Consider the following 27,986-nt stretch of genomic DNA (forward strand, 5'->3'; position numbering starts at 1 on the left):
GAAGTTTCAAGTTCAATGGAAGTCCAATAGAACGACTAAAAGAAGTGGATGGTCACTCAGTTTGGAACCATAGGGATACAAGGTAGTATCAACAAAGTAGTGATTCACGCCATTGATTGAGAATCCATCTGAGACTCCAGCCGACTTTCTCAGACTACTGTAGTCTTCAATTTTCGCTGTCTTCACTCTGATCTGAATGATTCGCGACGAGCAATCTGCCGACGGCGATGTCATCAATGACGATGATGATAACATTGTCAATGAAGCAGACCAGACGCTTCTGCAGGAGGAAGTGGAGGAAGTGGAGCCTGGTGCGCAGACACTCCAAAGCAAGTCAGACTTCCGACACCGCGGCGGCGCAGACAGCGCTCTCCCAGCCAGGGCACGACTGGCAGCATGGTGCCCGACCATGGATCTGATTGCGATCGTGACGGTGGAGAACGCCGTCTGTCTCTACCGCCTCAACTGGCAGCTGCTCTGGACGATCGAGGCTGTCCAAGACCCAGCCGTCAATGATGCTGATGCTGGTGCTGGTGATGCTGCTGCTGCTGCTGATCAAGAGCAAGTCAATCCTCCTGGCGAGACGCCTGACATCCAGCCAGTGTCTGCGCGGCGACCACCGCCAGCTCCGTCCTCATCTTCATCCTCATCCTCCTCGCCTTCCTCGGAGCCCGCGCTTCCTGGCCGATCGCCCGTTTGTGCTGCTGCCAGGAGACACGCAGACGCAGATCCATCAAGTGTCGTGCCGCTCTACGCCGTGGACGAGTCGACCAGAATCACTGCGATCGCTTGGCGACCAGACGGACGCGTCATTGCGCTGGGTCGAGCGGACGGGCACATTATGCTGGTCGACACGGAGGGCGGACGGTGCTGCTATGCATCGCAGTTCTCGGAATTCCCACGCAGAGTCTCGTCGACAGAGCAGCTTGTGCGAATGGAGGCAGTGACGTGTCTCGAATGGACGTTGGCGGACAGCGACAGCCATTCCGCGAATGTGTCTGCGACCGTCGCTGCGACGCTTCGTTTGACCGGAAGCTCGTCCACAGGCTGCGGAAGCTTTGAAAACTCGTCTAGCAAACTACTTCCGCCGCCGATGCCGTTGATTGACAAGGTTGAGGCGGGATTTTTGGGAGCCAATCCCTCAGCACTGGAACGGCTGCTGCTCCCGCTCCCTCCAGTCCCCGCTCCGCTACCACAGCAGCAGCACTCGACGCCCCGCGCGCCCTTCCCAATCCTGGTGGTTGGCCGTGCTGGAGGGTTTGTAGAGCTGACTGCGTATGGCGTTTGTCGAATCGGCTCCATTCCAACGCCCGATGCCTCGCCTCCAGCACGCGCATCCCTTTCCAAAAGCCTGTTTGCGCTTTCTATGGTATCTGTGAGCAAAATCGACAGCAACGACGCCGCTGACAATGGTGATGCTGCGCCAGACAATGCCCAACCACCCACGACCTATCCACCACCCAGTGCCAACCTCGCTGTCTTTGACACGTCGTTTCTGGCAACGAGGACGGTAGAGCTCCAGGCCATGGCTCACAGGTACACCCAAAGCGTCATTATGGAGGGCTACATTTTGGAAGCATTGCAAACAATCCGCGATTTGCTCTCGGACGGCATTGTCACGGCTGCAACACGATTCCACGAAGCCATCATCCAGTCCTATTCTTCCGCGTCGGAAGTGAGTCTGTTAACCGCATCGCATGCCTTCCAACGCGACCTACTCGACCACCTCTGGCACGGCGCCGAGCCTCCGGGATTTCGCGCGTTCTTGAACGGCATCTCTGCACAAACCATTCGCAAGTACAGCCTTGCCGTCAAACAGGCCTGCGAGCAAGTTTCGACCCTTCTGACTGGGACACTACAACCCGCACTGCAACTCGCCTTGGCCCAATACTCAGACCTCGGCGGGTTGGCTCGCTGGCACGATCGTTTTGGCGTGCTCGGCCTGGCTCCGGAGCGGGTGCAAGACTGCGTTGCCTGGACGCAAGCCCTGATGCTCAAAGTGGACGAGATGGTCTGCGCAGTCAATCGGTTTGATCAGCAGATGGAGCAGTTGCTGTCCTGGCTGCACACGGTGGCCGCCAACTCTGCTGTAGCGACAGACAAGCCTCTTGTCGAGGTCAGCGCGAGCATTAGTGCGCAAATTGGTCTGAAGGTGGCCGAGTACTTGGCCCAATCGGATGACGCAACGATTCTCCCGGCATTCGCGCGGGATGACTTGTCTGCGTTCGTCAGCTTTAACTCTTTGCCGTCGACGGCTCGATCGGCTGGCGACAAGTCTCTGAATGGTTGGACGACGGTTGTCCGTCAGAGTGCGAGTGGCGTTCTCTCGTCCAGCCAACACGACACGGTTGAACTTTCTCGATTGGACGTGCGACAACCGGAGGCGTCGTTGTCGCAGTTGGTTCGCGCTCTCGCCACCGAGCGTGTCAATCTGGCAGACTGGGTGGAGCTGCAGTTGAGCGGCCGGATTGTTCCTCTCGTCAGTCCTGTGCAACTGTTCCGATTTGTGGACCATCCGCCTTCCTCGACCCCGGGCTTGCAGGTGCTCGAGACGATTGCTCATTGCATTGTCGTGCGAGGACAGGAATACGAGGTAGCCGAGTCCGAGACAGCGGCTGGCTTGCGCCCTGCGTTTGCACCTCGGTACCGGCAACCTCAACGCGTCCGAAGCACGTTGCCATACCAGTGTGTCGTGTTCCACCCGGCCTACTTGAGTCTAACGCAGAATAGCGACGAGCTGTGGGTACTTCAATACCCCGTGGCACAACTATCGTCGGGCACGAACGCTTTGGTTGCTCCGACCAAAGAGTCACTGGGCATTAGCGTGGCTGCGTTCGGCTGCAATATTGACACTGCGGAAGAGCACCAAATTCTCGGCGTCCAAGATTACTCGGATGCAACCCTCGCCGTGCTGTTAACCCGCAGGCTTGGCAACGTGCCCGAGCGTCATCTTGTTCTCGCCGATGTCCTCCAAGATCCCGCCTCTTTACCGAGCTGTCCTGCCCTGCTTCTCAGCGAAAAGTGTCCTCCGGGTGGAGAATATCCTCTCATGGGTCTGTCTGGCGCATTGTTCCCAACACTTCTCATGTCGGGTATGCTATCGGTCGTGCAAGGCGCGCGTGGACTAGACCGAATGGCTGCGACGTTCATGGCCGTCAGCGGTTCACGCCGCGTCGCATCCATCTTTTCCCGTGCCAGACGTGCGCGAGTTTTCGAGCTGGATGCCAACGAGGACGACGACGAGGAAGCAGAAGAAGAGGGGGAGCGAGAATTCGCAGAGCAGGAGCAAGAGGATGGTGCCGAAGCTTCATAGCGCCTTTCCCTTCCTTCTCACCCTCTCTTATGACCTTGAATAAATTTTACAATCATCTGAGAAGCACAACAACTTTGTCAAAACAGATGCAGTCTCTTTTTTTTTCGCTTGTTTCCATTTTGATCCATCCTTTTTGCGCATTCGTGCTCTGCCTGTTTAATCATGAGTCGTGCAACTATCGATCAGCTCTCCGCTGGCATGCAGTCGTTGGTATGGCGCATTGGGACGAGTGTCGTGATGACTGATGCCCCTCAGGGATCAAGCCGAAAGGGAACAAAACTTGGCGTTTCGCGCTCAAAACTCATCCTCGATCATTCTCGCTTGTCCTCGATCACAGACGGTCGTCGGCCTGGTCGTTGCCAAGCTGTCCATCGGGACCTTTGAGGACAGGAAAAGTAAGACCGCCACAATGTTTCACAGCAAAGAGCAGAGGGAGAAAGGAACCAAAGTTGAATCGAACTGAGTTTGTTTCACTGCTGATTTCCCGCGCAGATCCTGGCACGTCGAGATCGCGCTTCACCTTCACGCTACGCGACTCTGAGAGTGACAGCATCAACTGCACCATGTGGGGCGACCCAAATCTGATCGGCAGTGCGCACAGTCGGTTTAACGTGAGTCCATCTAGCAATTGGCGTTCATCTGGTGATTCGTTTTGGCGCCAAAAACACCAAACCGACAATCCATCCGTAAAACGCGCTCTCTGATCCCAACTGCGATCTGTACCATTGACTTGGATAGACTGGCGATGTCGTGGAAGTCATCCATCCTCAGGTGGTGCCCAAGAACCCCACGCAGGAGCAGCGCTGGATGCCGCGCACCAGCAGGTAACGAATGGATTTACATTTTTTGTTTGCTTGCAACGCGTTTTTGAGGCAACTCTATTCACAATAACACTGCCTCCATTCCGTCAATACCACAGCGCCTATGCGCTGCAGCTGAACTCGAGCTCAGATGTTCAGCTGTACATGGGTGATCTGCCCGACCGCCAGCGATTCGTGCGCATTCCCATGCTGTACGAAAGCGGGTTTGTCAAGATTCAAGACATCCTGGCTTCTCCCCAAGAGCTGTCGCAGCAGTACATTAACGTGCTGGGCATTGTGTCGCGCGTAAGACAACGACACGATGGAGGCGTGCTTGATTTTTGAAGGCGCTCATCCTTCACACTGTGACAGATCGGAGCCGTGACATCCACCACCACCTCGAACGGTCGCGCCACCGACAAGCTTGAGGTGTACCTGACGGATGACTCGGGCGGTGAAATCAGGATGACACTCTGGGGAAGCTGCATTGCGATGGCGTCCAACTGGACCGTTCGAGACACGATTCTGTTTTTGAGCGACGTTCGCGTTCGGACCAGCTCGTTTGTCCCGAGCGCAGCGAGAAATGACCCGACGCAGGAGCATGAGCGCATGGTTTACACGACCGAGCTCTCCTTTGACAACTGTTCCCTCGTCACCGAGTATCCCGACCTGCGCGAGGCGCAAGAGCTGTACGACTATGCTCAACAGCTACCCGCCGATGCGTTCACTACAGCATCCCGCATGGGCGGTGGCATGAGCAGGGCCGCGTTCAAGCCGATTCGCAACGATGAGATTGTGGAATCCCAAGGCAAGTGTGGAAATTGATGCAAGGCGCGATTTTGAAAGATTTTCTTCTCATCCCCGCAATTGCACAGTCGTCAACGTGGACGTCGCGGGGGTGTACGCGCTTCGCCCGCCCGTGTTTGTCTTTGACGTGTTCATCACCGATCTTCCTTTGGATGACTTCTACACGCAAGTCGTGATTGCCCGCTGGTAAGTGCCTAGAAACTCACAGTGCATCGGCAACAAGCTAGCTTACTCATTCTTTTATGGTGAGTGCTCCACTAGTCCTGGGTGCAATCAACAGCTGCCGGTTGAGCACGCATGCAACCGACCCGAATGCGCGAATCTTGGCGAAAATGCCGCCGACAACCCTGCCAATTGGCAGATTCAACTCCCGATCGCAGTCACGGATGCGACGGGCACGCTCCTCAAGATTGTGCTGCAGGGTGATCCGGCCATGTCGCTCATCGGCGTGGATGTGAGTCAAATTTTGAGTTGGGGGATTTGAGTTGTTGGAAAAGGCTCGCAACGGCTCATTGCCATCGTTTCTTATCAATCTTTACTCTTACAGGCATCGGAACTCTACTTTATGAGCTACGAGGAGCGGTCTGCGCTTCGCAGGCGTCACATTTTCCAGAGACATCGCGTGGTGTGCAAGGTGAGCGAGCAGGATTGGCGTGATTTGGAGACAGCAAAGGCGACTCACTCAAATGCACTTAATGCAGATGTCCCAGTACCGCTCGTTTGCGCAGTATCCGCTGTACGAGGTGGTGCGCATGGATTTGTTCTGAAACCGAACTTTGGGTTTTTGGACAAAGTTTTCAAATCCAGGCATTTGCTGATTACTCTGCTTGCATGAGATCTCGCATGATTATTACGGTGTGTTTGATATCAGCCCATTTATCATCACGATACTCTTCGAATTGCAGACATATGGCGCAGTTTTCTCAGCGCAAAGTCCTCGACTTGGTCGAATCTTGCAAAGCAATTTGGAACATTTCAACTCTTTTTTTTTTTTTTTTTTTGTTTTTTTATCGTCGGATATGAGACAGTTGAATGTCGTCATAACGCACACCAGTGAAGGCATGCTGGGAGAGTGCTCAAGAGCTCACAGAGGAACTCGAACAGATGATCAGCCGGGCTGACAATGGAAGGATCAGGCAACCTAGACACCACGAAAGACATGTTGCTAGCCAACACGCCAACCTTTGACGATGCACCACCAGCTCCAAGAGCGTCGGAAACCGTGCTTCAAGCCCTAATTATATGCGACAAGTATCTGTGTTTTGAGTATTGAGCCTTTTGCGGTGGTTGTGACGATGAGTCTCGCGCTTGGAGGTCAAAAGTCGCGTCAAGTCAAATGTCGCCCTGTAAGCCCTATGACCAAACGGGAAGGGTCCGCCCATTTTTTGCCCATGAGTATATATAATATTGTGGGTTGGACGAAATTAGAGTGGCGGGTCTGGGAGGCTGACACACGCTCAGATCGGCAATCCTCAACCCCGCCGCCCATTTTCAACCGAGTCCCCTGCGATGGCATCTCGACTTCATGCTATTTTCTCTCGTTTCGCCTAACCTACGAATATAACTACATGCACCCTGAAAGTGGCGGCGAGTAGGATTGAAATCCATAGAAAAAAATCGGGACACGTTGAATGACAGGGGGTTGAAAAACAAAAAAAAAAAAAAAAAAAGGTAGCCAGTGTCTTCAGAGGACACAGGCGTGAGATCGAAACGTTAGGCCCCCATTTCATTCACATTAAATCGATTTGTCCTGATGTTCAGTCAGTTTTGAAGGGTAACTTGTTTGTTTTTTGTCTTTTCTAAATGGTTAAGAAGGCCGTACCCTCGGCTGCTCCCGCTCCCACTCCTACTCCTGTGCGCACTACAAGAGCAACCAAGCCAAAGACTGGTGGCAGCATCAGTAGCACCGACGCAGTGGAAGACGATCGTGTGGTCGCGCCAATGGAGGCCGATCCACCCAAACCCAAGCGAGCTGCAGCCCGTGCTGCTGCCACTGCTGTCACTGCTGCCACTGCTGCTACATCAGCAGTACAAGTGGTTACTACTACTATTGCTGCTCCCCGAGGCAGGACCAGCAAGGCAGCCGCACCTGTCCCTGCCTCTTCAATCTCAGCGCCGCTCAGCAAGGTGCGGCTCCTGCCCAAGAGTTGTGAGACGTAATGCCAGTCCACTAACTCGTCACTGACATCTTGTTTGCTTCGTTTGTGATTCCTACTGTTTGATTTTTCGTATAACGCCAGACCGCTCAGAAAAAGGCCACTGCGCCAACCAACCAAGGATCTCAGACTGTGAGCTACAGTCTTCGTGCTCGCAAACCCATTCAGGTTGCAATTGCGCGTACTGGCAAGACGAGTTCAACTTCCAGTAGTGGCGCCCCCACGACCATCCGGAGCAAGCGTCGGGCTGCTGAAATGGCCGGGGAGAACACCTCAACATCCAAGAAGAACAAGAAGAAGGCTCGTCAAACGGATGCTGACGATGCTGACGACGGCGACTACGAGGACTGCGACGACGACACTGCTGGCGACGGCGACGACAACCAGGACAGCAAGAAGCTCAGCAGGGAGGAAGCGATTGGTGAAGCACTCCTGCAAAACACCACACTGACTACACTCGAGTATGTACTTGTCGGCTTCTGCTAACTCCATGTTTGTTTGATGCCTTGACTCACCGTATGGTTTCAGCTTGGGTTACCTTGTGGTTGACGATGCAAAAATGCAGCCGATTGCGGCCGCGTTAGCGCAAAACAAAACGCTGACAACACTCCGGTATGCGAAGCTGGATCCATTTGCCGATGCCATGGTCATGGCAGCTGTACAAAGCTCACTCGCTCACTACCTTGCTCTATGATAACAGGAATCGAAATTACACTGACGCAGTGATTGCCGATGCACTGACGCAAAACACCACACTGACTGAACTCTCGTAAGTTGTTTTTTGCAATTTGCCCGTGTTGCTTTGTGCGAGGTGATTGGCTCACCATGTGACGACAGAGGTTACCTCGATGCCAATGGAGCGCGATCAATGGCAAAGGCACTGACGCAGAACGCCACGTTGACCACGCTCCAGTACGCACCAATTTCACATTTTGATTGCATTCGAGTTTACCATTGCAAATGCTCCGGTTTGTTTCGATGGCGTCGCTCATTGTGTGGTAACAGTGTGGACTCGGGCAAATTCGGCCCGGCAGAAACAAACGCGATTGCCGCCGTCCTGAAGCAAAACTCGACACTGTCCACGCTCGTGTATGCTTCTTCCCTCTCATGCTGACCACTACCGTGTTGATTGCGAACATCAGTCTAACCATGTCTGTCTGTTGGGTCAGGGTGTTTGGTCCTCAGATTGGAGCCTTTGGAGCTCGAGCGATTGGAAAAGCGCTGAAATCAAACACCACTTTGACTGCACTCCGGTAAGGATTCCACCACTCTCTTCCTCATCTGCTAGTTGCTTGTTCGTTGATAAGTTGAATCGAATATTGATTCTCATGTCATGGTCTCCAGCTTGCTCGGCAACGATATTGGCAGCGCTGGAGCGCAAGCGATCGGAGAGGCACTCAAGAGCAACTCGGCATTGACTACGCTTGTGTCAGTGCCATTCTCATGCTGAATCATTGCTTGAGGTCATGCGAGAAGCGCAGTGGTATGTGTTGCTCACTTCATTGTAATAGTTTGGATAAAAACGAGATTGGCGAAGCTGGCGGACTTGCGATCGCTGATGCTCTGGTGTGCAACAAGACGTTGACTACGCTTTCGTACGTTCTGCCGGATGGATGTTGTGACTCTGGGTTCCACTGCTGCGTTGTTATGCCATCGCTGACATCAATTGCCACAGGCTTTATTGGTGTTCGATTGGAGATGCTGGAGTTGAAGCGATTGTTCACGCACTCGAGAAGAACACTACGTTGACCTCCCTCAAGTATGTTCTTTGCCTCTCGTTTTGATTGAATCCATGTCTGTAGCTATTTCGATCGTCATGTCGCTCACTGCAATGCTCGCAGTTTGAACAACAATATCACTCTCGGTTGTGGCACGCAGGCGGCGCTACCACGGATGCTCTAAGTGAACACGACGCTGACTGAGCTTGAGTACGTGACAGCTCCTATCTTTATCCCCCTACCCCAAACCAAAAGCAGAAAGAGGAAGAGAACGAAAATCGAGGCAATCACGGCTGCCTAATACCGCATGCTCACACGTTGATTATAGTCTGGGCGACAATAGATTGAACAGCGTTGGATTCCAAGCAATTGCAGAGGCGCTCGCGAAAAATACTTCTCTCACGACACTCTCGTACGAGTTTCCCTGTTCATATTGATGAATGTTGTGCTTTATTGTGGTATTCGATGGTATGACTCACCGTTTTGGAGTAGGCTTGCGCGTAACTTCCTGGAATTAGTCGACGCGCAGGCGATTGCAGCAGCACTCAAAAGCAACACCACACTGACCACACTCATGTATGTTTGCAATCTGTCATGCCGGTTCGACGCTATCACTCTTGATTGTCGGGGTGCTTTGAAATTCTCACTGCTTGAACAGTCTGGATCACAGTCGATTTGGTGATGCCGGTGCGCAGGCCATTGCGGATGCTCTTCGGCAGAACAAGACGCTTACGTGTCTGCAGTAAGTTTTTCTGCCGCACATTGGTCCATTTCTGTCTGCAAAGGCCAAATATTAACCTTGCTTGTATTGCTTGTCACGTGTCAAGTCTCGAGCATTGCAGGATTGGCACTGCTGGACTCCAAGCGATCAGTGGAGCACTCACGCAGAACAACACGCTGACCACGCTCAAGTATGTTTGGGAATGCTGTTGTAGAGAGCGAAGCTATATTCTGGTGATTCATTTTCTTACCACTTGAAAACAGTCTTTCAATGAATCCGATTCCCGATGTTGGTGCCAACAGCATTGCCGAAATGCTGAAGTCGAACACCAGTTTGACCACTCTCGAGTACGTTCTATGCTCCTGTTGCTGTGGAGCTGGTTGTTGCTGCATTACTCACGGTCAGCCAACAGTCTGAGTTGCAGTCAACTTCGTTTTAAAGTGCACGAGATTGCCGAAGCTCTCAAGCAGAACACGGCGCTGACGACACTCGAGTAAGGGTTTCGAACACCTTTCTGTCACTCCCAAACACTCGTTTATTGTTCTATTCCTTACGGCTTTGCGCATTCAGTGTATCTCGCAATGTTATTGGCGCTGTTGGAGCGCAGATCATTTCCGAGGCTCTGAAGCAGAACAAGACTCTGACCACGCTCCGGTACGTGCCTTGCTCGTTGCTCAATGTCACACCTGAGGGCGGACGTCCTACTTGGTGGTATTCTTACATAACACGTGGTTGCAGTCTGAATGAAAATCACATTGGCGCTCCTGGGGTGAAAGCTATTGCCGAGGCGCTCAAAGTGAACACCGCGCTGACCACGCTCGAGTATGTTCAATCTTCCGCGGTGATTGGTGTCATGCCTCACTGGAATCACTTTGCTTGTTATGTGGGAGCAGGCTGGATGGCAATTCCATTGGTGATGCTGAGACGCAGGCAATTGCACCCGCGCTTGTTCAGAACACGACTCTAACCTCGCTCAAGTATGTACCGACTTTCATGCCGCTTTGTCTCGATGCTTGATTCACTGAAACTGACACTTTTGGTGGGATTAGACTAGGGAACGACGTGCTTGGCAAAGCTGGAGCTCACGCGATTGCCAAATCGCTGAAGCAAAACTCCAAGCTCGCCTCCCTCAAGTAAGGTCAACATTCATTGTGTTGTTTGCTGCTCTGAACGTGATAGCGACTGCTGATTACTGATTCTGGTTTGATTGTTCGTGTTCTTCACCGTGATGACATCACAGGCTGTCGGCTAGCTTTGTTGCCTGTGCAGTGCAAACAATCGCAGCCGCACTCAAACACAACACTACGCTGACCACGCTCGAGTAGGTTCCACTCCCTCGTATTGACCAATTTCTCACTCGTGCGCATAAAATGATTCTTTCTGACGCGGCTCTCGGCATGGTTACAGATTACGTGTGACGAAGAATCGCGACCTTGACTTTGAGGAATATTCAAACTCATTGACCACAGAGCGGTATGTTGTCCTGCAGTTGACATTAACTCTGAAGTGGCCAAAGGTGGTCGCTCACGCAACTTGTCACCGTGTGGTCACAGTCTGCTGTCGCAGGTGCGTAATCTCGGATTGGACGCCATTAATCATGCCGTGACGCGGGTTTCCAGGCTTTAGTATGTTTCTCCTGTTGTTCCCCCTTCTATGACGACGACGCATGTGATGCTTCTTTCGATGGAGTGACTCAGTTTATGCGGACAGCTTGCGTGAGAACATTGTTGACTCCGCTGGAGTGCAAGTGATTCAAGAGGTTCTGAGTTTGACCAAGCCAAGCAAGCTTGAGTAGGTTCTCCTGCTCGGTTGGTGTTGTGACTTTCATTGCAACTCACATTGATTGTTGTTCACGACACTGTTTAGGATTCGCTTTGGCATGAACGACTTTGGAGCGCAAGTGCTTGCAACATCACTCAAGCAGAACTCTTGGATGACCGAGCTTAAGTTTGTTTCTTTCGCGCTGATGTTCTTTGTTCTGAGGGAGGAGGGGTGGGGTGGCGGGGTGGTGTCGGTGGTCGATCGGATTGAGTTTTACCGTGTGACAACAGTCTGCGTTCCAGTCAGGTTGGAGCGATTGGAGCCCAAGCGATTGCAGAAGCGCTGACGCAGAACACCAAGCTCGCTATACTCAAGTATGTTGTCTTTCTATCGCTTTCGTGCCATATTGTCGTTCTCGGCGTTGTCATCTAATGGCTGTTCGACCATGTCGGGGGTTTTCATTCACCACATGATTCTAGTCTGAGTTCCACTCAGCTCGGAGATGCAGGAGCGGAGGCGATTTCCAAGGCACTCAGGGTGAACACGACACTGACGACGTTAAAGTACGAAAGGACCTTTTCTGCCCTTGCCCTTTTGATGCACTGCGTTGATGATACTCACACTTTGAACAGCTTGAGCTCCTGTTTGATTGGTAGCGCAGGAGCGCAGGCGCTGGCGGAGGAACTGAAGCACAACGTGGGATTGACTTCGTTCGAGTAGGTTTTCGTTCGCTTGCTACCCTTCATGCTGAGCATGTCGGTTGATGAACAGTGATAGCGGTACTTACCTTTTGAGAGCAGCCTGTCCCGCAATTCTATCGGCGATAGTGGTGCAAATGCGATGGCGGCAGTGATTTCGCAGAACACAACACTGACAACCCTCGAGTATGTTCCTCGCACTTTACTGCTGCTTCGTGTCGCACTGGTAATTGAACAAGCTGCATGTTACTCACTGCATTGTACACAGTCTCGGAAAGAATCATATTGGCGATGCTGGCGCTGAAAGGTTGGCAGAAGCGCTCCTGCGGAATACCACGCTCAAGGGGCTCAGGTATAGAACCAGATTGAGATCAACAATGAATGTGTGTACGTGCTGCTCTGCAGTGCTTTTGCTCACTCGCATGTAAACAGTTTGTGGTATAACGAAATGAGCGAAGCAGGACAGCGAGTGATGGCAGCAGCACGCAGCCAGAGTTCTGCACTTGTCTCGCTCAAGTATGGGTCCCCTTTCTCTGATGCTGATACTGTCGTGTATGCACGTGGTACTTACTGTTGTTTGATGGCATGGCCTGGCTTTCTCACTTGGAACAGCTTGAGCGAGAATCAACCGCCGAACTAACCAGAGAACGCTCTCTTCCCTTTCTCTGGTGGTCTGTTGCTGTGTTTTCTTCTGATGATGGCTTTTGCTCACTTCAAGGTAGCCGTTGTGTTTGAATTCGGGTAGTTTGGTGGTTTTTGTTTCTGGTTGTTTGTTTTTTAAACTTGCATGGCTTGTTGTAGTAAATGTGCTTTTGAGTGTCAACCTTTCCATCATGAAACAACAAGCGATCTTAATTCGTAGTACAGTTGATTACGCACCATGCACCTCTACACACACTCAGAGTGCAATCAAATCTGCCAACACTTTTGGAATTCGTTTTTTTTTTTTTTTTTTTTCTTTTTATTTTTCCATTTTTTTTTTTTTTTTTCAGTTTCAATTCGACTCGACAAATGAGCGTTCCTCGTCCTCCACCGATGCCTGGCTCGCCCGCTGGCTCCATCCGCAAGACCGAAGAAGGCACCTCGATTGTGCACATTCCGCCCGTGCACTTTGCACACGTCCTCGATGTGGTACGGCGACTCGATGTTCACCGTTCAATGGATGGATTACCATGCAAACGCATTTCCAAAAAAAAAAAAAAAAAAAAAAAAAAAAAAGCGACGTTCCGTTGCGCGCGTTGTCCGTCTTCTTTCAGCCGCCGCCACCGCTGCTGCTGCTGCTGCTGCTGCTGCTTGCTGGTCGGATAGTGGGCTTGTAACCCTCTTCAGTGTGACTGCTGCACACCTGGCTGCGCAGCGCTATGAGCGACTTGTGCTCCCAAAAACAGCGCGAGCAGATCGAACTCTGCCCAAAGTTGGGTTTTTTGTTTCGTCAGATCGACAACAACACCCTCCTTCCATCATTTGCGCCTTTCCATGAGCGAGACGCACACCAATGTTACTCCATTCTGTGTGTGTGTGTGTGTGTGAAATCCATTCGTTGACTTTGACCCTCGATGCGAAACAATCGACAAAGTACAAAAGTACAACAAAAAATTCGTCATTCTTTGAATGGTGAAGTCAGCAAAAAACACACACACAAAAAAAAAAAAAAAAAAAAAAAAACCAAAAAAAAAAAAAAAATCAAACAAATCTTTCAATCGTTTCAAGCTGTTTGTTTTTTGTTGTTGTGATTATTCAGCATTTCTGCGAAACTGAAAATTCGCGTCTCAATTTTTTTTTTCGTAGAATGAAAGATTGCGACACTTGAATGACAACCCAAAAATTCTTGAAAGAAAAAAAAAATCACCCTTTCTCAACATTTGTTTCTGCTTGTTTTGTTTTTGACAGAACACAAACATCACCGGCCTGGTCACTGGTCCGACCACGCTCGTCCTGCAGACGCACGAGGAATTGGTGCTGGGTCCGATGCCGCTCATCATCATTCCCCCACGACACTACTGCATCATCCGTGATCCCGTCGACTATTCCACGGTCGTCTTTACAAAGGGCGGATTTGGTGCTGCTCAGAAACCCGCCGCCGCTGCTCCTGCCACTGCTCCTCCTGGTCCTTCCGCTACTGCACCTCCTGTCTCCCGTGACGAGTCGCCCATCCTCGTCGGCAGCGTCGCCACCTCGCGCACCGCCCCCATGAAGCAACGCATTGGCGCGCGCTCCATCCGCCTGCACGGCCGCCCCTTCCCCCTCTTCCCCGGCGAAGACATGTTTGAGGGCTTGAAGGCCATCAAGCTGCTTCCTGTCGTCCCCGTCAACTCTGCCATCGCGCTGCAGGCGATTGCCGATTTCGACGACACAGAGTCCGTCCCCGGCAAGGTGATTCACCGCCAGGCTGGCGACGAGTGGCACCTGCGTGGCCCGCGCACGTACATTCCGCACGCGGACGTGCAAGTCACAGCCACGATCCAGCCCACCCTGATCAAGGAAGGCCACGCCATCCGCCTGCGTGCCAAGCGCGACTGCCTCGACGGCTTCTCCGGCAAGGCGCGCGTCACGGGCGAGGAGTGGCTCGTCCGCACGCCTGGCGCGTACGTGCTCACCGCGGACGAGGCCTTTGTCCAGGAAATTGCCGCCACCACGCTCACCGCCAAGATTGGGCTGCACCTCCAAGCGGTCGAGACCTTCACCGACTTTAAGGGCATCCAGCGCCTGGCTGGCGACGAGTGGCTGCTCACCTTGGCCGACACCGAGTCGTACATTCCCGACGTGACGGAGCGCATCATCAAGCAGGTCGACAAGATTGTCCTGGGCCCGCTCAACTATTGCGTTGTGCTCAACCCGCACGACCCCAAGACTGGCCGACCCCAGTGGGGCCGTCGCGACGTGCGCAAGGGCGTTTTGTCCTTCTTCCTCCACCCTGGCGAAGAGCTCGACGGCAAGGGCGTCACGAACGCCTACGTGCTGGCCGACGACGAGGCGGTAGTCGTCTCTGCCATTGAGAGCTTTGCAGACACTCGCAACGGCGTTGCGCTCCAGCGCGCGCCTGGCGAACAGTGGATGGTGCGCGGCCCCGTCGAGTTCATCCCTTCGCGCGAGGAGTCTGTTGTCGCTCGTCGCAAGGCCATTCCGCTGGACATGAACGAGGGCATCTACATTCAAGACCTGCAGACGGGCACGGTGCGCGCAGTGATGGGCCCAACGTCCTACCTGCTCCGCGCATCAGAGCAGCTGTGGGAGAAGGATTTGACCTCCGAGGTCGAGCAGCTCCTCAAGGCAGGCGGCGGCATTGGCGACGAGGATGTGCGCAAGATTGCCTACTTTGACGGCAATGCGGCCTCCGACAAGCCGCGCGACAAGACGCGCGTCGTGACCTTCCGCATCCCGCACAACACGGCCGTCCAGCTGCACGACTACCAGCTGCGCACTGCCCGCATCTTGTACGGGCCCGACCTTGTGCTGCTTGGCCCGCACGAAAACTTTACCGTTCTGCGGTTGAGCGCAGGCAAGCCCAAGCGCGCTGGCGCATTGCGCAGCGTGGCGCTGATGCTCGGCCCGGATTTCACCACGGACATTATCACGGTCGAGACGGCCGACCACGCGCGTCTCATCCTGACGATCGCCTTCAACAACTACTTTGACATTAATCGCTCCACCGAGGAATCCAAGGCCAAGATCTTTTGCGTGCCCGACTTTATCGGTTTTGCCTGCAAGAACATTGGCAGCCGCATCCGCGAGCGAGTGGCCCACACGACGTTCGACGAGTTTCACCGCTTCTCGGCGCGCATCATCCAAGAGGCAGTGTTTGGCGTCGGTGCCAACGGCGAGCAGAACACTGAGCTGCGCTTTGAGGCCAATGGCCTGGTGGTGACCAACATTGATGTCCAGAGCATTGAGCCTTCCGATCAGCAGATGCGCGACTCGCTCCAAAAGTCCGTCCAAATGGCCATCGAGATTGCCACGCGCTCCATCGAGGCGTCTTCTCGCCATGACGCCGAGAACGAGGAGCAGCAGGCTCGCGGCCACCTCGAGACCCAGAAGATTCGCAACCAGATTGAGGCCGAGAAGACCCAGTGCAAGCTCTTTGAGATTCGCGCCTTCAACAGCGCAATCGAGTCGACAGGTCAAGCGAAGGCCGAGGCTGAGGTGAGTAGAAGTGAAGGTTTTTTTGTTGTGTTTGCCTTCTCTGTTCAGCGTCCCTCACTTGTTTTTTTTGTTTCACTTTTTTTTTCGTTTGCCCCGACCTGACAGGCCCAAGCAGAGCGCCTGGCCATCGAGGGTCAGTCTGCTATCGTGCTCGCCGAGCTGCGAGCGGAAGCTGCCCGTCTCGAAACCGACACTGAGCTGCTCAACCTGACGCAGGCGCGCAACGCAGAGCTCCACTTTATCCGAGAACAGACCAAGCTCGAATTGGCCAAGATGCGCGCACTGAGTGAGATCAACAAGGCAAAGGTCTCGCGCACCGTCGGCGCCCTCGGCCACGGCACGATTCTGGCCATGGCCAACGCCGAGCACAGCCAGAAGGTCCGCCTGCTGCAGGCCCTCAACCTCAAGTCGACTGTCTTTACGGACGGCAACTCGCCAATCAACCTGTTCAACACGGCCAATGGCCTGATTGGAGGCAACGGCCAGTAACCAAAAAAAAAAAAAAAAAAAACTTGAGTGTCAATGTGATTGGTGTTTTTTGCTGCAAGTTCAACAATGTATGTCATATAATTCGGTTTTGATGACCATTTCATCCATGGAGTCCAACAACACTTGTATTTGTATTCAAGTATTGGGCGGTGGAGGCAAGGTGAGAAGACGCATGCACTCGTGGCGGCCCGTTTGCGTGGAAAGATCAAACAGAGCAACAATGCGCTGCGTCTCGCCATGTCTCCGAAGCGCATTCGCGATGCGGGCCGTCGGTGTGACACATGCAGAAAGCAGCCCTTGGAGCTGGCAAGCACGGCGAAGATAGCACAGAGCAAACAGCTGCGGGAATGCCAACGGGCCCGAGAGACAATCAAACACGACGGCAGTGAACGAACTGAGGGCTTTGAGCAGCACGGGGTTTTCGGGACTTGTCGCGGTGGTATAATGCGCCGTGAATTGCTGCGCGGAAAGCGCTTGCAGCGCCTCGCGTCTGGACTCTACGGGAATCGAAAGCGGTGCTCGAAGCAGAGCGAGCAACTCGTCCGACAGCTGCGCTCGTGGCGTCCGCGAGGTCAAGCGGAGACCCATCGCCGCCAATCGGAAGCAAATCTCGGCCAGTGCGCGAGCCGCCGAGCGGGTGGGTATTGCTGAAATGAATTCGACAACAATCTGGCCGAAGAAGACTTGCGCGATTTGCTGAATGTCATCCACCGCAAGGCAGCTCGAGACAAATACGTCCACTGCGGGGGAGAGGACGAGATTGGGGCAGCAGACATCATTCAGTCACTAGTTGTGTGATTGCACGCATAATTTCTCGCAAAGATCAACCTACCGGATGGAGCGACATACGCAATTTCCCGAACAGCAAAAGCCTCCTGTGAAATGGAAAAAAAACCGATCTCAATGTGAGTACACAATCCGGCCAGCCAACACAGACCCGACATACCTTTAACAAGGCGGAGAGAAAGTTTCGAGCACCAACTAATCGGTGGTGCTGTCGCAAAGTGTCGATGAAAAGTCGAGACACTGCATCACAGCTCGCAATCGAAGCGCGCATTTGTCTGAGCACTTCGTCAGCGGTGGTTGTCATAGAGGACTTGTGCTGCGGCAGCACGATGGGTAGTACTAGCGAGCGACAGAAAAAAAGGACACTCTGTGAGCACGTGAATCAGCCAGCAACAGTGAAAACGAAACGATGCACATACCTTCGCAAACAGAAACGACCGGTCGCCACAACGGCTCAAAGGAACGCGTCGAGCGCAGCACGGCTCGGCACTTGCAGAACTCGTACGACAAAGGCAGCGCTAGCGTTGCAAAATGTGGACGTAGCGGCACCAATGTGGGATTGAGAGTTGTAGCATCGGCATGGACCATGCCGGCCATGTCAAAGTCGTCGTGAATGTGCTCCGAATGGTGAACTTCTGGTCCTACAAACACGATGAGCATCACTTCGAGCAAAACTGCGACCGAGAGCGACGTGTCCTCAAAGTGGGAGGTTCTGTGTGCAAGGAAAAGATGAGAACAAACATTTTGAAACGCAGCAGGGTTTGAGTTCAAGCGAGATTGCACGCGTACCGCCAACGGGTCTTGGCCTCGCCTCCAATCGAATCGCGCGCGTCTTGCATCAACACCAAGCTCGGTCCAAGCAAGCAGCTTGGAATAGCGCTCATCAATACCACCAACCCCTTGCGTAGCTGTTCGAATGACAAGGCGCCAGCCGCCACGGCTGCTGTGGCTTCTCGAAGCAAGCGAGGCGCAAGGTTGAGCGTCACCTCGGCGAAAGTGGAGGATCTGAAGGCATTGTGTGAGTGGGTTTGTTGAAACGTGACATTGTTTGAAACATTTATGCTTACTCGAGAGCTTGGCTGAGCGCGTCAGAGCGGTGCTCAATAAAGACGGCCTCCAAGCATCGTTCCAGCACCAAGTCTTCCACTTCGGGAGGAGAGATTCGATCCCACCAGTGTCTCGACCACTGCGCGAAAAATGAGGGCTGATCTTGTAGATTTGGACATGTCTGTGTGAAAAAAAGCTCATTGAGGTGAATGCATTCCAACGGATGAATATTATTGAGTACGAAGCTGGTTTTCTTACTGTAACAAGGTACCGCAGCTCCCAGTTGGCGAGCAAACAGAGAGAAACATCAAACATGGGTAGCCACTCAAAGTCTGCGAATTGAGAGTGAGAAAACAACGTTGCACACTGACATTTTGTGTGTTCGAAGCTACATACTGTTCTGAAGCGCCAGAGAGTCGTTCAGCCGCACTATGGATGAAACAAGCTCGGAGAAACGCCCAGCGGCAATCAATGCGGTGGAAAGATCAACGGAGGAAAATGCGGGCAGAGATGCTTCCAGCAATTTAGGATTGTGCTCTTGCAACGAGAGCGTCACCTAGAACGGACAAAAATGAGGAATCGTCGCGTGGAATTGCGTTCATACTGGAACGAGAGAACGTACCCTCAAAACAAGGTCGGCGAGCAGCTCAGTGACCGCAATTGGCCAAAATCGAGCTTGTTGACAGAGCGTCCTCAAGATAGCTGTTGCGAATTCAGGGGCCTCTTCGGTGGCCGAAAGAATCGCAGCAAACAAGTGATCAATCTCCTACAGGATCCAGAACAGCAACAAAAAAAAAAGATGTCAAAGACAAAAATCAAAAGAAACGACTCGCACAACGCATCTTTGGAAATACCTCCTGCGTGCTCGGCCAGGACAAGGCACTGCCGTTCTGACCATCGCGAATTTGAGAAAGAAACACTTCAGCGCTTTCAGATTGTGGCGGGTGCGCGAGAGTCGGGAATTTGGACGAGACTTCTTGTGGATCAAGCAGGCCAAGGCCGCACAATGTGTGACTCAAGGTTTCAAGAGCACTAAAACTGTCATCCCACAAAAACCAGAGAGTGAGTGCGCGATCAAAACGATTCGACAGTCGGTACCACTGTTGACATACCCCAGATTTGACTGAAACCAATCGTCAAAACTGTAAACGGTAGCTAGTTGTGTGAATGCAGACATCAAGGGATTCTGGTAGCCTCGAGATGGCTGTTTCTAGTTGAAATATAGCCAAACCACCCACGTTAATGCACGGGCTCGCCGCATGAAAGAGCGCAGCTTTCGAGAGATAGATTTACAGGGTCCAGGGAGAATAGCTCGGACGGAATATCCACCCAGTCCTGTTCGATAGCGGCAATCACTCGCGGAATCTATGATCAAGCAACGATGACAAATAAAAGGAAGTGTGGCGACACGACGACGCGCTTTCCCTTGCAATTGTAGTGTACCTGAACAAAGGCAACAAGTTTCTGCGAATATCTTGTGTGGGATGTGTGACTGGAGGAGCTGGAGGCGTTCGAAAACAAGGCAAGACCAGTGCGAAGTGCTTCAAAGTAAAAGGTATCTGCAGGCCAGCCCAGGGAGGCCAGAACGCCATGCCATTCGATCGCAATTTCTTGGTACGAGGCGTGCAACAGTGCAGAGCCATGGAGACGATAAACTAACGAGCAAATGTTCTGGTTGGGCAGGCGAGGGGCCGAGAGCGAGCCTTCCTCCAGCAACGAGGTGGCCATATAAGTCGAGAATGGCATTTCAATCGAGGTCATCATGTCATCGGATGCAGGGACAGGGCCGCCTGACTTTTGCTTGTTGTCGCCAGACGCACTTGATGAAGTGGACAGGCTTTCGATCAGCCGCTGGCGCGAGACGTTCAATAGCGTTTCAAGCAATGGAGGTTGCTTGAGTTGGTACCACGTTGGGTGCATGACCAGGTCGAGGCTCGGCCAGAACGACTGCCAAACAGAAGCACTGTGGTCTCCTAGCATTGAGGCCTTGTCATTCCTGCACTGGTCTTGAATCGCACGCAGGACGGAGCACAGTTGGTTCCAAGAGTCTGAAAAGAGATGTCGAACGCGAGTTGAGCAAATACATCCGAAAAAGCACAAAGCACACGCCGCATACTTGTGTTTACACTCACCACAATACTCTAGACGAGCGCACAGCAGCAAACCGCTTGCAACCGGATCTCGCAAAATCCGCAGACACTGCTCGATTGCCCGCTGAAGACTGGCTTGCAATTCACGCTTTTCTTCGGCCGACAGAATGTGCTGCTTTCGCTGGTCCGACTCGCCGACGAGTCGAAAGAGATAGGCCTGGAGCGCTTCAACGAGCCAGGAGAGCAACCGGAGTGTGGCCTTGGCAAACTGCGTTGGATTGTCGCCAGTTGAAGCTGCTGGTAAGCCAGCGCCATTGCTTGACAACACAGCCGACAACGACGTGTACGCTGCAAGCATGCTTTTCTGGCTCTGAGAGGCCGTTGTCGTGATGACATCCGACCGCAGCTGGAGCAGCGATTCGACAGCAACCTCGCTGAGCGCATGAAACAGACTGCGATTGTCGCTCAACGGCGAGTCCGAGATCATGAAAACGAGCTGGAGCGGCGACACGATGGACGATCCAAGCGCATACCGCAGATAGGACAGCATCAGCGGGCTCGGGCGGCACGCGAACTCCAGGTGGCGGACGAGCAGCGAGGCGAGTGCGTCGCGATTCGCCAGCCCGCGCTTGAGCTGCTCTGCTGTGATTGCGCCCCACCGCTCGGGAGGCCATTGCTCGCCCCACGCCCGCATCAGCAGCTCACGCGGCGGGGTCGCAGTCCAGTCCTGGCCCGGCGGCAACAACAGAGGGAGGGCGGAGCGGCGTCCATTGCCGATTGCTGCCATGCCGGCCTCTTGATCCGGGTGATTGTGATCAATATAGTCATCATGATCATCATCATCATCATGACCATCATCATCATCATCATCATCATGGTAGTCGTCGTCGTCGTTCAGCTGCATTGGCTCGATTTTGATCCTCGTCCCGTTCCTCAGCTCAGCATCTGCAATGGTCTGTCGGGCATTCCCGCGACTCAATCCAGAGCTGAATAACTCACTCCCAGCAGTACGATTCGCAGCCAACAGCATGGGCAGCATGAGCAGCAGCAGCAGCAGCAACAGCAGCTGGAGGGCGTGCCATCATGCTGCAAAAGGCTGAGAATCTGAGATGTATCTGAGAAAGCGACTACGAATCAGGACTGGCCTCGCCCCATTCTCCCATTCTTGGCACTTGATCGAATCACTGTTGTCCAAGTTCACTCATTTTCTATTCGCTTTCCATTGCAATACTAAAAACACAATGGTACAGCCATACACACTCGTCTCTCTCTCTCCCCCCTTCCCAGTATCATCAGGAAACTCACCCCCCCCCCAAATTCATCTAAAATGTAACCTTTTGTCCAGGGCAAGACAAAGCGCTTTGTGGACAAGAAGAGCTCGGCGCGCTTCCAGCTCGTGCACCGGTCACAGCGTGATCCGCTTGCCGCCGATTCCGACGCGCCGCAGCTCGTGCTCAGACCCATCAACGTGCCAGAGCACCTTGCCGACAAGTTCGAGGGCGCAATGGCCCCGCAGCTCCCGTCCAACGCCCGCGTCGTCCCCATCGGCGCGCGTGTCGCTCCCGACGCACGCAACGTCGTCGTAAGTCTTTCACCCCCTCCAGCATCCCAGTCAAAGCACCGAGGCTTGCTTGCTAGTCCTTGCTTGATACCCTGACCTCGGCCAAGTGTGGGGGGGGGGTCGACAGCGCTAAAGTGAGCGACGCTGGCTGACTGAAGGCTCGAAAGGGTCCATGTGGGCATTACGCAAAAAGCCTGTCCGCCGTTCGACTTTGCCATCCCGCGCTCTATGAACGTGGCAGAATTAGTCGGATTCAGTGTTTGCGGCTGTTGTGCAAAAAAGCGGGGTTGGGCGGGTGGCAAACACGCTCAAAACAAACGCAATGCACTTTTTGGCTGGGACAACATTGGCGGCTTGTTTGACGGCTGGATTTGATTGGAAGTTGCTTCTACTGACTTGTGAAATGCTCAATAATCAAAATCACAGGGTCACGACGATGAAGACGACGACGACGACGACGAGGATGGCGACGATTCGGACTTGGACACGATTGAAGGCGATGATGAGGAGGACGAGGATGATGAAAACCCGTTCAGCGACGCTGAAGATGAAGACGCAACAGCCTCAGATTCTGCTGCTGCTGGTGCTGCTGCTGCCGGGACAGCGGCAAAAGGTACAAAGGCCACTTCTGCCAAGGACGCCCAAAATGCATCTGCCAAGCCACGACGAACCGCTGTTGGCGCTTTCGAAGACGCAGACGAATCGCCCGAGGTGCAGGCGAAACTGCAAACGTAAGTTGATTAGCTCGCAGCCATGTTCCATCTGTGCCATCGAGACCTGGTTGCTAACTGCGGGATGCCGTTGTCGCAAACAGCTCTCAGTTCGCCCGAAAGGAACAACTCGCACAGTTTGGCGTGTACTTTGGCGACAATTACGACTACATGAAGCACTTGAAGACGATTGGCAACAGTGGCGACGGCGTTTTCGTTGCTGCCGACTCCAAAAAGATGGTTAGTCGCAATGCAAGGTGAATCTGTAGCTCGAAAGGTTTTTTGACGCTGACTTTCAACGTTGACAAACAAAAACCAGATTGCTGGATTGCCCGCCGACCTGTTTGCCTCGGCCGATGAGACCAAAGTCGGCCTGATGAACTTGCAAGCCGCACCAGCCACCGGTATGAAGCCGAGTCTTGAGCTTGTCTGCAATCTCTTTGTCCTCTCACCCTCAAATTCTCTCTTCTTTCTTCCCTTGTCCCCCCGCCACACACACACCCTCTTGCAGCCATCGGACTCGACTGGGACCCGGAAATCGTCGCAGCCCTGGACGCCAGTGATGATGAAACAGACATGGGCCCGGAGCTCGAAGACGACTTTATCTCGATGGCCAACGCCACGGACGGCGTCGATGTGGAGGGGGACGCCGACCTCGACAGGGAGCTGGGCTTGAACAGCGATTCGGAGGACGACACTACGACTGGCCAGTTTGAGCGCCCCGGCATGACGGACGCCAAGGCGGAGATGCTCGCGCGCTTTGGACTGAGCGCCGGCAAGCGGCTACCAGCGGGTCGCTCGGACGACGAGGACGACGACGACGATTCAAACTTTGGCAGCGAGGCAGAAGACCGTCTGGCTGATTTGGACGATGGACGCTTCGATCTGGACAGCGAAGCGACCAGCAAGAGCCGTCGCCGCGGACCGAGCGACAACAAGTCGCGCATGAGTAACTTTTCAATGACGTCGTCTGTGATGCGACGAAACGACGGCCTGCAATTGCTCGACGAGCGCTTTGATCACGTGTTGGACGCTGCGTACGCCGACGACGAGATTGGCGCGTTGGACGAGGAGGGCGAGTTTATTGCCGGTAGTGGCGACGTTGGTCATTTTAGCTCGCTGCTTGACGAGTTCCTCGAAGAGCGCGAGCTTGCATTGCGTTACAGTAAAGAGGATGAGGGCGAAATCAAGATGCGTCGCAAGACGGCCCGACCTGCCATCACCAAGAGCCGCAGCAATTTCGACGCCGTCCCACCACCACTGCCCGAGCCCAGCGCCGCATCCACAGAAGATGTGTTTGATGTGTCGGACGACGAGAGCAGCGATGACGACCGTGCTCCCATCATGGAGCGCCTCTATGTCCCGCCCAAGCCGCGCGATCTGCTGGATGCATTGAGTAAGCGGAACTGTTGGTTTTTTTTATGCACGATTCGTTTGTTGATAATTCCTCTCACGTACATCCTGCTTGTTTGTCGCTAACAACCAGGCGTGTCGTCAAACCAGTTCAACCACCCTACCTTAATTAAAGAGCCAATTATCCGCCTGTCCAAGAAGACGGGCTTGCCGATTGGCGTGCTTTCGACCCGAGGTGCTGGCAAGATGGATGACGAACGCGGTGTTCTTACGACAAAGTCCCTGAGTCGTCACGACCAGCGTCAGGCTCAGCAAGACGCCGAAGACGACGAGGATGACGACGTGAGTGTGGCCGAATCGACTGTTTCGACGATTCGCGATAAGAACGAGACGCCCGAAGAGCGTCGTATTCGAAAGCAGGCCGTCAAAGCTCAGCGCAAGGTGCGTCCGTTTGCCGTGTTTGTTGTTGGCCGGTGGCGCTGTGGAAATGTTGCTCACCAACAAACGCTTGCATGTCGTGTTCTTGTTGTTTTGCAGGAGCGCCGAGTGGTCAAGAAGGCTACAAAGGATGCTTTCAAGGTGGAAGAGCTGCGTCAACAACACTTGTCAACATCGCGAAAGGCTGCCAATCAGGGAATCAAAATCCAATAACCACGACGACGACTCTCGACTGACTGTTGCACCCGCCTTGTTGCACTTGTTGGAATATCACTGTATTTTTTTCGCTTTGCTTTCAAACCTTAACAAGAGAAAAATGCGAAACTCATAAAAAGAAAGACAATTCCAGACTCATTATTCGCGCATGACAAGAAACCGAACGTTCATCCGACCCAAGCAGACTGACTCCCACAACAATCATCACATTCCTTTGGTTTTTTTTTCATTTTGCATTTTGTGTTGTCGCTTAATTCCACAGCGAGCTGTTCAAGGTGGAGCCGTTGGAGGGACTGGTGGAAAGCAAGTTGGGGTTGGCACGCTGTTGTTGCTGTTGCTGGCTCACGCGCTGCACGTGGAGAAGTTGCTGTTGCTGTTGCTGCTGAGCATATTGCTGCTGCTGTTGCTGTTGCGCATAATACTGTTGCTGCATGAGCATTTGCTGCTGCTGTTGCTGGTACAGCTGCTGTTGCTGCTGCTGCTGGAACTGCTGCTGCGGCTGGAACTGCTGCTGAGGCTGGAAGTGCTGCTGAGGTTGGCCAAACTGGCCCTGGGCCTGCTGCGGTTGGCCTTGCAGGAAGGGGTTGAAGCCTTGCTGTTGCGGCTGCTGCACAAAACCGCCAGTAGCGCCCGACGAGTACAGACCGGGCATGCCGAACGCGTTTGGCGCACCTTGTTGAGCGCCGGGGAAGCCCTGGCCGTAGCCGGGCTGGGCGCCATAGCCTTGGGGCGCTGGCTGGCCAAAGCCTTGGGCGGCCGAAGGAGCGGCGACGCCACCGACAGGGGAAGGAGTGCCGTACAACGAAAGAATGGAGCTCTTGTCGACCGCCTTTGCGCCAACGGATCCGGGAGCGGGAGACGCCGAGGGGGTGGCAAACAGGCCGGACAGATCAACGCTGCTCGAGTTCTGCGATGGAAGGTTGCCGCCAGCAGCAGCAGCAGGGGACGGGGCGGAGAGGCCAAAGCCGTTTGCAAAGACGCTGCTGCCATTGCTTGCAGGAGCAGCGGATGCCTTCTGAGCTGGGGCGTCGTCGATGGACAGCAAGTCGAAGGCGTTTTCGACAGGCTTGGCGGGACGCGAGGCTGCAGCAGCGGCGACTGGCGCTGGAGCAGCAATGGTAACGGGGTTGGACGACGGCGGGGCCGTGATCTTTGGCGGGTGCTCGCGGTAGTTGTGGTGGCCGTGGCTGTGACGGTGGCCATGGTGCGACTCGGCAGATCGGTTGTTGCCAGCCGGGGCAGGCGCGGGCTGTGCTGCTGCGGCTTGCTGCTGCTGCGGGGCCGATGAAGGGCCGCTGGAGGTCTTGTCGATAAAGTTTTTGCGCTCGTACTTTGCGCGGATGAATGTCTCGAGCTCGCTGGAGTGGGGTCAAACAAAGACAGAGAATGAAGAGCGAGAAGAGTGAGAATGGAGAGAATTGGAGCATTTTCTAAGAACAGCACAAACTCACCTGCCCTGCTGGGGACGACGGAAGCCGTGCGGAATGTTTGCTTCGTAGTATGCGTTCACGCGGCGGTTGCCACCACGAACCATGCTCTGCACAGAACGAAGGGACATGAAAATGGATCAACAAAATGGATCAACAAGTGAGCACCAACCCCCCTCCCGTGGCCCTTGTCGCTCGCCGCGCACAACCCTACCTCGATCTGCTCTGGCGTCCACGAGTCGAGCGTCACTGACTTGACGCGTGAGATGTGCACGCCCAGGTTGCGGTGGATGCCGGCGCAGGTGATGCAGAGGAAGACGCCGAGGTTCCACGACGCCCAGCGCGGACCTAGACCATCGGCCATTTGTTTTCAACAAGAACAACAACAACAACACCATCGGCAACAACAATAGCAGAACTGAGTGAGTGAACATTGCGGGGGGGGGGGGTTTGCTTGCGTTGTGGTTTTGAGCATTGTTCCCATGCGTTGTGTCGTTCGTTCGCCTTTTTCCGCTTTTTTTGCTTTTGGACGTTCGCATCAACAATAAAGTTGAACGTTGATTGAATGAATGTTTTTGTTCGTTCAAACAAAACAAAACAAACAAAACAAACAAACAAACAACAGCCGCAAAAAAGAAGGAAAGAAAGGAAGAAAAACAATAGAAAAAAAAGTCAAACAAAAACAATAGAAAAACAATAGAAAAAAAAGTCAAATGATTCTGATTCTTTTTTTTTTTTTTTTTTTTTTTGTTCTTTTGCTTCAGATTCGTGACTTTTTTCTTCTTCTTCGCGTTGAATGCACTTCGCTTTCACTTCTTGCTTTGTTGATCTCCGTTGCTTCGAATGGAGAGATGGAAAGAGAGGCAAACAACACAAAACGAACGGAAGCAACACACTTTGCTTTGCTGCACTCCGGTGTGGCGCTTGAGCACTCAAGGAAGAGGGTGTAGAGTGATGTAGGATCAAGGAGGAGGCAAGGGGGCGGGGGGGGGGGAAGCGCACCTTTGGCGAGGCAGTCGACGCAGCTCTTGTTGGCGTCGTCGTTGAGCAGTCCAGTGAGAATCTCCTGGTGCTGCTTGGCCAAGCGATCCTTTGCGGCAGACATGGTGGGAAAATGTGTGTGGATGTGCAAATAGACTGAACATGAATGAAAATAACAATTGTACAGAATAATAAAACAGCAGAGGGAGGGAGGGAGAGAGAGAGAGAGAGCAATGAAATGCAGCAGAGCCACGAAACTCGATCTGCTGATAGGATTGCTGGTGATGCTGTACAGGACAGGTTCAAACCCCTCTTCAATACACTATTTAACCGATCTGAAACTATAGATACACCCCCAAAGCAAGCCGTCCGGCTTTAGTCTGAGCCAGTTAGCACAAAAGTCCAGTCATTTTCTTTGATTTTTCCTTGTCTTTTGCCTTCCCTTTGGGCCTTTGATTCAAAGTTTAACCACCGATGAGTGAGGAATTGTACAAGGTGCTCTCTGACAACTGGCGTGAGCTCGTCGCTGCCGAGACGCTGAAGGGCCGCTTTGACGCTGCCGTGCGAGTCATCCAAGTAAAGAAAGCTCGTCTCGCTTGGTCTCGCTTGGTCTCTCTTCTTCCCTCGTCGCTCGTCCTCCGCCAATCGCGATTTCAATCGATGACTCTCGTGTGTCATCTATTCCGAGGAAAGCGCGCGCACTGTGTGTGTGTGGATTGAGATTGCCGCGCAACAACAGCCGCTGTCCGTTTTGCACGAGTTTGTAATCAGCCG

The 27,986-nt window shown here is 53.4% G+C and overlaps 6 protein-coding genes across 6 annotated transcripts; 4 read left to right on the forward strand and 2 right to left on the reverse strand.

The window, feature by feature from the left end:
* Nucleotides 1-171: 171 nt before the first annotated feature.
* CAOG_05504 (hypothetical protein) lies at nt 172-3,363 on the forward strand. The gene has a single exon (XM_004346127.2). It carries the CDS (start codon nt 197-199, stop codon nt 3,311-3,313), a length of 3,117 nt encoding a protein of 1,038 aa, XP_004346177.1. The 5' UTR covers nt 172-196; the 3' UTR covers nt 3,314-3,363.
* A 112-nt stretch (nt 3,364-3,475) lies between these two features.
* Nucleotides 3,476-5,687, forward strand: CAOG_05505 (hypothetical protein; the record flags this gene model as incomplete). Its single annotated transcript, XM_004346128.1, has 10 exons — nt 3,476-3,523; nt 3,651-3,708; nt 3,806-3,924; nt 4,052-4,137; nt 4,233-4,419; nt 4,486-4,927; nt 4,989-5,106; nt 5,182-5,374; nt 5,468-5,554; nt 5,622-5,687. The coding sequence occupies 10 exons, from the start codon at nt 3,476-3,478 to the stop codon at nt 5,685-5,687; spliced, it is 1,404 nt and encodes a 467-aa protein (XP_004346178.1).
* Nucleotides 5,688-12,945: 7,258 nt separating this feature from the next.
* CAOG_05506 (major vault protein) lies at nt 12,946-16,701 on the forward strand. The gene is made up of 3 exons (XM_004346129.2): nt 12,946-13,105; nt 13,865-16,114; nt 16,220-16,701. Exons 2-3 carry the CDS (start codon nt 14,165-14,167, stop codon nt 16,601-16,603), a joined length of 2,334 nt encoding a protein of 777 aa, XP_004346179.2. The 5' UTR covers nt 12,946-13,105; nt 13,865-14,164; the 3' UTR covers nt 16,604-16,701.
* On the reverse strand, nt 16,687-21,402 carry CAOG_05507 (hypothetical protein). The gene is made up of 14 exons (XM_004346130.2): nt 20,569-21,402; nt 19,880-20,484; nt 19,730-19,801; nt 19,549-19,646; nt 19,291-19,474; nt 19,059-19,202; nt 18,833-18,992; nt 18,695-18,768; nt 18,457-18,617; nt 18,179-18,394; nt 17,809-18,101; nt 17,550-17,728; nt 17,436-17,478; nt 16,687-17,343 (listed from the first exon to the last, which is right to left on the reverse strand). Exons 1-14 carry the CDS (start codon nt 21,311-21,313, stop codon nt 16,739-16,741), a joined length of 3,579 nt encoding a protein of 1,192 aa, XP_004346180.2. The 5' UTR covers nt 21,314-21,402; the 3' UTR covers nt 16,687-16,738.
* A 318-nt stretch (nt 21,403-21,720) lies between these two features.
* CAOG_05508 (hypothetical protein) lies at nt 21,721-24,942 on the forward strand. The gene is made up of 8 exons (XM_004346131.2): nt 21,721-21,770; nt 21,872-22,108; nt 22,514-22,818; nt 22,902-23,037; nt 23,117-23,201; nt 23,309-24,193; nt 24,284-24,591; nt 24,688-24,942. Exons 1-8 carry the CDS (start codon nt 21,768-21,770, stop codon nt 24,799-24,801), a joined length of 2,073 nt encoding a protein of 690 aa, XP_004346181.2. The 5' UTR covers nt 21,721-21,767; the 3' UTR covers nt 24,802-24,942.
* CAOG_05509 (Smap1 protein) lies at nt 24,840-27,364 on the reverse strand. The gene is made up of 4 exons (XM_004346132.2): nt 27,234-27,364; nt 26,446-26,579; nt 26,256-26,341; nt 24,840-26,162 (listed from the first exon to the last, which is right to left on the reverse strand). Exons 1-4 carry the CDS (start codon nt 27,334-27,336, stop codon nt 25,055-25,057), a joined length of 1,431 nt encoding a protein of 476 aa, XP_004346182.1. The 5' UTR covers nt 27,337-27,364; the 3' UTR covers nt 24,840-25,054.
* Between the last annotated feature and the right edge of the window lie 622 nt (nt 27,365-27,986).

Source organism: Capsaspora owczarzaki (assembly GCF_000151315.2).
Source record: "Capsaspora owczarzaki ATCC 30864 unplaced genomic scaffold supercont2.9, whole genome shotgun sequence".
Classification (NCBI taxonomy): Eukaryota; class Filasterea; order Ministeriida; family Capsasporidae; genus Capsaspora; species Capsaspora owczarzaki.

What these genes read in the sequence shown, in the direction of transcription:
- CAOG_05504 (XM_004346127.2), top strand. Translation starts at nt 197, where the DNA reads ATGATTCGCGACGAGCAATCTGCCGACGGCGATGTCATCAATGACGAT.
- CAOG_05506 (XM_004346129.2), top strand. Translation starts at nt 14,165, where the DNA reads ATGAAGCAACGCATTGGCGCGCGCTCCATCCGCCTGCACGGCCGCCCC. An exon ending in AAGCGAAGGCCGAGGCTGAG is followed by an intron (nt 16,115 to 16,219) that starts GTGAGTAGAAGT and finishes CCGACCTGACAG; the next exon opens with GCCCAAGCAGAGCGCCTGGC.
- CAOG_05507 (XM_004346130.2), bottom strand. Translation starts at nt 21,313, where the DNA reads ATGGCAGCAATCGGCAATGGACGCCGCTCCGCCCTCCCTCTGTTGTTG. An exon ending in AACTTGTTGCCTTTGTTCAG is followed by an intron (nt 19,802 to 19,879) that starts GTACACTACAAT and finishes GCTTGATCATAG; the next exon opens with ATTCCGCGAGTGATTGCCGC. An exon ending in TGGTTTCAGTCAAATCTGGG is followed by an intron (nt 19,475 to 19,548) that starts GTATGTCAACAG and finishes GTGGGATGACAG; the next exon opens with TTTTAGTGCTCTTGAAACCT.
- CAOG_05508 (XM_004346131.2), top strand. An exon ending in CTGCCGACTCCAAAAAGATG is followed by an intron (nt 23,038 to 23,116) that starts GTTAGTCGCAAT and finishes AACAAAAACCAG; the next exon opens with ATTGCTGGATTGCCCGCCGA. An exon ending in CGATCTGCTGGATGCATTGA is followed by an intron (nt 24,194 to 24,283) that starts GTAAGCGGAACT and finishes GCTAACAACCAG; the next exon opens with GCGTGTCGTCAAACCAGTTC.
- CAOG_05509 (XM_004346132.2), bottom strand. Translation starts at nt 27,336, where the DNA reads ATGTCTGCCGCAAAGGATCGCTTGGCCAAGCAGCACCAGGAGATTCTC. An exon ending in CGTCGACTGCCTCGCCAAAG is followed by an intron (nt 26,580 to 27,233) that starts GTGCGCTTCCCC and finishes CCGATGGTCTAG; the next exon opens with GTCCGCGCTGGGCGTCGTGG. An exon ending in GGACGCCAGAGCAGATCGAG is followed by an intron (nt 26,342 to 26,445) that starts GTAGGGTTGTGC and finishes CGTTCTGTGCAG; the next exon opens with AGCATGGTTCGTGGTGGCAA.